Consider the following 8,331-nt stretch of genomic DNA (forward strand, 5'->3'; position numbering starts at 1 on the left):
CACTCAGCTTAATTTTTTCTTAATACAAATAATTTTAATGTTAAATCCATAGACTAGTCTATTAGGTGCAGGAGTTCATTTCACCTATAAACCCATTAATATTTCTCTTTTAAAAAATGGGAAACAATTGGCATAAAATAATGACCTCCATTTGAGAACTAATGACCTCGTTGCACCCTTCTTGGATGCAGACTATCATTCCGAGTCGTGGCCCCAAGCGTTGATCAACTGGCCCAAATGTTATAGACTAGAACGAGATCCCAACCTAAGTAATTAGTTTATTAAGTAGAAGAGCTCATTTAACCTATAAACTCATTGATATTATTTTTTAAAATCAATGAGGGATAATTGGGTTATTCAAACAAATGCCCCTATTCTGGGGTGGTCTTTAAGTTTTGCCCCTCAAATTTGTGGTATTTAATTTTTACCCTTTAGCACTTTTGACGCAGCATAAACTAATTTTCAGTCGGCATAGTTAGCGTTCGGTTTATGTATATAACATCCCACAAGTTACAACAGACAAGGCAAAACTTCAACATTCAGCATAATCTGGAAAAAAAACCATAAGTTCAGCTTTCGTTCGGCATAGTTGGTGTTTAGCTTCGACATATGTATCATCACATCCACACAAGTTATGCTGGAAAAGGCAAAATTTTCAATACTCAACATAATCCGAAAAATACTACACAACTTACGCCGCATAACTTAATTCCTACAGAACTTGTGCCGAGCGAGGCAAAGTTCAATTCCAAAGATAAAAATATTACAAAACTTATGCCGAATGAAGCATATCTGGATATTTTCATGAATTAAGCAGTAAGGGCAAAAATTAAAGACCACAAAATATGAGAGGTAAAAATCAAAGACCAGTGCGTTTGAAGGGCAATTCGTGAAAATTTTGGGATAATTAACACACAACATAAAACAAAGATTATTCTTGAAGAAGCTGACAAAAAAGGAAGCAAGACTTGGTTTCTTGGACAGGTTAGGTTAGAGTAATAATTTTGCCACCAAATTTACGGTTGCAAGACTTGGTTGATTTTTTGGTCTTCTCCAGTTTGTCAAGTCGTCAGGACCCACACTTGGAAAATTTCTCTAAAACGAGTAGCTTCAATACATATGAAGAATTAAAGCAAGATGTATTAATGACTTGAGATGAACTAAAATACGAGCGGAGTGAGGATTTTAATTTTATGATTTCAGAACGATGATTTCAAGAGATAATAACTGGGTTCTAAAATTAATAGTTGTACATATTTAATGACTTCAGGTGGAGTAGCTCATTTAACCTATAAACCTATTGATATTACTTTTTTAAATCAACGAGGGATAACTAGGTTACTCGCACAAATGCCCATATTTTGGGGTGGTCTTTAAGTTTTGCCCTTCAATTTGTGGTCTTTAATTTTTACCTTGGCACTTTTGGCGCGACATAAACTAATTTTCAGCCAGCATAGTTAGCGTTCGGTATATGTATTATGACATCCCACAAGTTATAGCGGATAAGGCAAAACTTTCAACATTCAACATAATCTAAAAAAAAGCCATAACTTCAGCTTTCACTTGGCATAGTTAACGTTTAGCTTCGGCATATGTATCATCACATCACACAAGTTATGCCGGAAATGGCAAAACTTTCAACATTCAACATAAACTGAAAAATACTACACAACTTACGTCGGGTTACTTAATTCCTACAGAACTTGTGCCAAGCGAGGCAAAAGTTCAGTTTTCGAACATAAAAATATTACAAAAATTATGGCGAAGCATATCGTGATATTTTCATGAATTAAGCACCAAGAGCAAAAATTAAAGACCACAGATATGAGAGGTAAAACAGTGTGTTTGAAGAGCAATCCGTGCACAAATTTCTTGCATAGGTTAGAGGAATAATTTTGCCACCAAATTTACGGTTGCAAGACTTAGTTGATTTTTTGGTCTTCTCCAGTTTGTCAAGTCATCAGGACCCACACATGGAAAACTTCTCTAAAACGAGTAGCTTCAATGCATATGAGGAATTAAAGCAAGATGTATTAATGAATGGACATGAATTAAAATATAGGAGGAGTCAAGATTTCAACTTTATGAGTTCTGGATTTTAGAACGACGACTTCAAGTGGTAATAACTAGGTTCTAAAGTTAATATTTGTACATATTTAATGAACTTTTAACACAAATAAATTATTTGAACAAAAGTATTGGTTCAACCGAGTTTCTAGCTTTGCCTGGGCCGAAAAGGAGATCTCTTCACTATTTAATCTCAAACCCCCATTTACGAGCCCTGCCTTGCATGTTTCTTACTAATTTCTGCACTTATGGGGGAAGGCTTTCACCTCTTTTCATATGGCACTTTTGTTGATTCAATATGAAATTGCTACTTCAGCCATGACTCAAACAAACATTTCTATATATTTCCATCCTATGTAACGACGTGCTAAATTAAGTTTTACTATAAAATGTTTTGATTATCACCTAACCCTCCCCATCCCGTGCCATATAGTCTTGTAAATCTCGTAATGACTGACCTCCCCCTTCCCGCCTCAAATCAGCTTTGCCACATTGCCATCCTTGCATTATATTGTATCGTCAAGATATTAAACTACAATAGAATAATTGCTAACTGCATTATCTTGACCGAGAGAATAAATATTTTTTACATTGTCATACCTAAAAAGTAAATAATTAACTAGAATGTAAAGGTCTCCAGATTCTATCCTACACATGAAATGATAATAAACATGTTACGATCAACTATATGCTAATTATGTAAAAATATTTACAAGTTCGTAAACGTAGCACTACGTTTCACCACACAATTCTAGAGTGTGAAAGCAAGACTAATTGCGAAGAAGCACACAGAAAATAAAGCAAGACTTGCTCGACTTGCAGAAGTCTTTGAACTGATTCGACAAATTCTTGCCACCATATTATATTGATGATTGATACGTGCAAGACTTGGTTGATTTGGTGGTATTAGAATTAATATGACAGAATGAATAAAGAAAAGTTCTTTTCTTTGTTTTTTAAAAACTTAAAAGAGATTAGAATGAAAAAACTCCAAAAGAATATTTGAAAATCAGGAAGACCAAAAAGGAGATCTCATCGCTATTTAAAGTCTCAAGACCATATAGTTACTAGCATTCCATTTTCCTACTAATTTATGCAATTATGAAGTTTCTCTTAACACTTTTTTTTCTTCACTATGTAGTGGCTAGTTCATCCATGACTCATACCAACACTACCACTGATCAATTAGCTCTTCTTTCATTGAGATCCCAAATCATTTCAGATCCCTTTCATTTCTTGGATGAGAGCTGGTCTCCAGCTACTTCTGTTTGCCATTGGGTAGGAGTAACTTGTGGGTCTCGCTACCAGCGAGTGAAGTCCTTGAATCTTTCCAACATGGATCTTACAGGCAGAATCCTACCTAATTTTGGAAACCTTACATTTCTGGTTTCTCTTGACTTAGGAAGCAACAATTTCCATGGAAATTTGCCTCAACAAATGGCACGGTTGAGTCGGCTTAAGTTTCTTGATTTAAGTTTCAATAACTTCAGAAGGGAAGTTCCTTCCTGGTTTGGGTTTTTATGCCAACTTCAATTTCTAAATCTTAGAAATAATAGTTTCACTGGTTCCATCCCTTCTTCATTTTTGAATATTTCCACACTTGAAATATTGAATTTAGAATTCAATTCCTTAGAAGGTCAATCCCAAAAGATATTGGGAATCTTGAAAAACTGAGCTTTTCAAACTTGGGCAATAACAAGCTTATAGGTTCTATCCCTATGTCTATCTCGAATGCCTCAATGTTGGAGACTCTGATTCTTTCATACAATTTCCTTCAAGGAAACATCCCAGAAGGGATCAGCAATCTTCACAACTTGAACAAGTTGACCATAGAAGTTAATCAACTCACAGGTTCCATACCAATCTCCATCTTCAACATTTCCAGAATTGAAGTCATTGGACTCACAAACAACAGCTTATCAGGAAATCTTCCACATGATTTATGTGATCACCTTCCAATACTCAAGGGGGTTTATCTATCGAACAACAAGCTAGTTGGTCATATGCCGCCAAGCTTGTCAAATTGTTCTAAACTTCAAATGTTGTCTTTATCAGGAAATAAGTTTGATGGACCAATACATAGTAACATTGGGAGTCTAACTAACTTGCAGTCCTTGTATCTCGGCTTTAACTACTTCAGAGGTATGACACTACACCATTTGTTTAACACAGGTGTTTACACTTCAACTACTTACCCAAAAATTCTATGAATACATGAATTGCAGGGACAATTCCACAAGAACTCGGAAATCTTGTTAATTTGGTAGAGTTAACATTGCAGAGAAACCAAATTACAGGACCTATTCCAATCTCCATATTCAATATCTCCTCTCTATAATATTTGGCTCTATGGAAGAACAACCTCAGTGGGTCCTTACCACGGGAGATGGGTAACTTAACCAAGCTTCAGACCCTAAGGCTTGATAGAAATAAGTTCGCAGGTATATATTCAATAACATAAGGAAAATTTACAGTTTACTAGAGTGAACTAATTGGATAAAGTCACTAGTGTTCACTGTTTCTTCATATGTTGGCAGGTGAAATACCGAAAAAGATGAGCAATCTTGTTGAGTTGGAGATATTAGCATTGGGGGATAACAGTTTTACTGGATCATTTATGGAGATCTTCAACATATCAACGCTAAGAATATTTGATGTTACAAACAATAATCTAAAAGGAGTCCTCCCATCAAATATAGGTTCTGTTTTACCCAACATTCAAAGTCTTTATCTAGGCGTTACCAATCTTGTTGGGACTATACCTCATTCTATCTCTAATTGTTCAAAACTTGCTACTCTAGACCTTTCTCACAACAAACTGACTGGCTTGATTCCCAACTCTCTTGGATATTTGACTCATCTGGAGACCCTAAACTTCGAGGGAAGCAATTTAAAGAGCGACTTGTCATTAAGCTTCTTGACTTCCTTAACAAATTGCAAAAAATTAGCAAGTCTTTCTTTATCTTTTAACCCTCTAAATGGTGAGCTTCCAGTCTCTATAGGGAACTTCTCCACATCTCTTGTAAGGTTTTATGCCAACGGTTGTAAAATCAAAGGGCGACTTCCTAATGAAGTTGGGAACTTAAGCAACTTAATAGACCTTGTTCTCGGTGAAAATGACTTGATTGGATCAATTCCCACATCAACTCGCAATTTGAGAAACCTTCAGCGCCTGTACTTGAATAACAACAAACTTACAGGAATTCTTGGAGACAATCTTTGTAAATTGTGGCATTTGGGTGCTATTTACTTGGGTCAAAATCAACTTTCAGGATCTTTTCCTGATTGTTTAGGGAACGTTACTTCCCTTAGAGATCTACATATGGGTTTCAACAAATTGAGTTCCAATATACCGGAAAGCATAGGGAATCTTAAAGATCTAATGGAGCTAAACTTATCAGCTAACAATATGGGTGGCTCTTTATCTCCAAAAATTGGAAATCTAAATGCTATGACACAAATGGATCTGTCAATGAATCAATTTACAAATGGAATTCCTAGAGAAATATTGGAGACTTGCAAAATCTAATGTACCTTACTTTGAAACATAACAAGTTGCAAGGATCTATACCTGACTCAGTAAGCAACATGGTAGGTTTGGAATTTCTAGACCTTTCACATAATTATATATCAGGGACCATCCCTATGTCTTTGGAGAAACTTCAAAACCTGAAGTATTTCAATGTTTCTCACAACAAGTTGTATGGTGAAATCCCCTCCGAGGGTCCTTCCAAGAACCTCTCGAGTCATTTTTTTTCTCTTCAATGAAGCATTGTGCGGTTCCCCAAGATTTAGTGTCCCTCTGTGCTCCACTTCTTCAAATCATAGTAGGAAAAGAATGCTAGTTATATTTCTTCTACTGGGAGTTGCACTAGTATTCGTTCCTACCACCTTTGTGTTTGTATGGATAAGGTATAGAAGAGGCAAAAGAACTTCTCGACAAGCTAATTCATTGTCTATCTCAACAAGAGGAAGAATTTCATACTATGAACTTCTCCAAGCAACCGATTCATTTAGTAAGAGTAATTTGATTGGTTCTGGGAGTTTTGGCTCTGTCTACAAAGGAATTCTTAGTAATGGAATTCCTATTGCAGTTAAGGTGTTCAATATGCAATTAGAAGCGGCATTCAAGAGTTTTGATAATGAATGTGAAGTTTTGCGCAACCTTCGCCATAGGAATCTCATAAAAGTCATCACTAGTTGTTCCAACCTTGATTTTAAGGCTTTAGTACTCGAGTACATGCCTCATGGGAGACTCGATAAGTGGTTGTATTCACACAACTACTTCCTAGACATCAGGCAGAGACGAAGAATTATGATAGATGTGGCATGTGGATTGGAATATCTCCACCATGGGTACTCCTCGCTCGTGATTCATTGTGATCTGAAGCCTAGTAATGTTTTGTTGGATGAGAATATGGTTGCCCACCTAAGCGATTTTGGTATTTCAAAATTGCTTGGTGATGATGAAAGTGATTTATACACTAAAATCTTAGCAACATTGGGTTATATAGCACCATGTATGTCTCTTGGACATTGATTTATCCTTTATTTTTTTCCACCTAAAAATTGTTATACATCTTTAAATTAATTTTTTGACTGTAGAGTATGGACTGGATGGACTGGTGTCAACAAAATGTGATGTTTATAGTTATGGGATCATGTTGTTGGAAACGTTTACTAGGAGAAAACCTAATGATGAAATGTTTGAGGGAGATCTTAGTTTGAAGCAATGGGTGAGTTATTCACTCCCGGGGGAAGTAATGAATGTTGTGGATGCCAACTTGGTAACATCAACAGATATTCACTTAAAGAAGAAATTAGATTGTGTGGAATCGATCATGAAAGTGGGATTAGATTGTTGCGTTGAACCTCCAACAAGAAGGACAAACATGAAAGACGTTGTAGGAATGCTACAAAAGATCAAGATTCAACTTCTTACATGTTGAGCGTGATCCTAGAAACTTTTGTTTCAAAATCCCTTGTTTGTTGTACATGTTTGCTAAATTTTTTATTTCATGTAAATTGCCTTTTTTGTTTTTGCACTTGGGTTATGTGAGATTTTTGTTTTCACTTTAGAAATCCTAATTACAACAAACCTTGATATTTCCTCTAAAATGATTCAAATTGATGGATCACAATCAATAGAGGAAAATAAATCTTTTTATTTCATGCTTTTTGGTGTCTTCTAAGCATTATTATCTAGATCACAGATGCTTTATTCCTTTATCTTGAGTCTCATGGTGGCACATTCTAACTGTACAATTTGGCACAACTCCTATGGACAAGTCCAGAGTTGTGCTTGTTTGTTAAACATTTTGTTTTCGTATTTTAAATAAATCAAGCTTATGGAGAAGGGGCAATATACAACTACCAGGAACAATCTTTTTATGATAACCTTACAACTTTATGCACGAGTATTATTCATTGGACCAACTTGTTGCATTATTTTTTAGCATCTCTAGACATTTTTGTGAGGATGGAAACATTTAATTAAAGATGGGGCATCTAGTATTTATCGATTTCACTGGAAATTTAATAGGCATTTTGGAGTAACTTTATATATATATATATATATATATATACACACACACACTTAGAGAGTTCCATCAGCAAATAAAATCTAAGACGGTTGCTTTGTTATGCTCTCTCAAAGTAGACTTATAAGAACCTATTTAATTGAGAAAGGTAAATAACAAACTTTTCTTTCCAAAACTCTATTCACTTAAATCAGCTGCACATGGTCACACTTTTATGCCATTTGAAAACCCACAAGAATAATTGCGACAGAACAAGAGAATCCTCCATTTTAAATGTAACATCCTGTAAATCCGAGATAGGTGTGAATGTATGAATCTAGTATAAAGGTGATATTTTAGCTATACGAATTCATTGGGGATGAAATCGGGTGATAAACAGTCATTTTGAAGTAAAACCAAAAAGTGAAGTTCTTACTGCCTTCTAAATTCGTCTAAGTCTGAGACTGTCTGTACTTATTTCCCGTTTTCGGGTATTTTCGTTATGCATTTGAGAAAACTCAAAACATGAAAGTTTTAGGCCTTTAAAATACCTTTCCAACCATATATTATGCAGTTCAAACGGAGCTCTGTGCTAGAAGTTAAACCTATTTTACTGGACGTTGTGCAGTCTGCGCGAGGTGCTGCGCGAAGTACCCTTCAGGTGCGCGATCACGCACCAGAGGCAGAGTTACTGCCTTCGCTGCGCGATCACCATCGGGAGTTACTCCACGTATTGCTTGACGTA

At 35.7% G+C, this 8,331-nt stretch overlaps 2 protein-coding genes across 3 annotated transcripts in view; both read left to right on the plus strand.

Moving 5' to 3' along the window:
- LOC132619938 (probable LRR receptor-like serine/threonine-protein kinase At3g47570) overlaps window positions 1–4,405 on the plus strand; it is a 26,652-nt gene extending 22,247 nt beyond the window's left edge. The window contains exons 5-7 of the mRNA XM_060334685.1: window positions 3,209–3,581; window positions 3,686–4,209; window positions 4,293–4,405. Coding sequence (XP_060190668.1) covers window positions 3,209–3,581; window positions 3,686–4,209; window positions 4,293–4,405 — 1,010 coding nt within the window. The remainder of the gene's footprint in view (window positions 1–3,208; window positions 3,582–3,685; window positions 4,210–4,292) is intronic.
- LOC132617829 (putative receptor-like protein kinase At3g47110) lies at window positions 3,099–7,070 on the plus strand. Of its 2 annotated transcripts, none has more exons than XM_060332904.1 (3): window positions 3,099–4,209; window positions 4,293–4,508; window positions 4,605–7,070. In XM_060332904.1, the coding sequence occupies exon 3, from the start codon at window positions 5,750–5,752 to the stop codon at window positions 6,605–6,607; it is 858 nt and encodes a 285-aa protein (XP_060188887.1). In that variant the 5' UTR covers window positions 3,099–4,209; window positions 4,293–4,508; window positions 4,605–5,749; the 3' UTR covers window positions 6,608–7,070. The 2 variants fall into 2 exon arrangements, with proteins under 2 accessions (XP_060188887.1, XP_060188886.1); XM_060332903.1 differs by having other exon boundaries at window positions 4,605–6,044.
- The last annotated feature ends 1,261 nt before the right edge of the window (window positions 7,071–8,331 follow it).

The sequence above is a fragment of the Lycium barbarum genome, chromosome 11 (assembly GCF_019175385.1).
Source record: "Lycium barbarum isolate Lr01 chromosome 11, ASM1917538v2, whole genome shotgun sequence".
NCBI lineage: Eukaryota > Viridiplantae > Streptophyta > Magnoliopsida > Solanales > Solanaceae > Lycium > Lycium barbarum.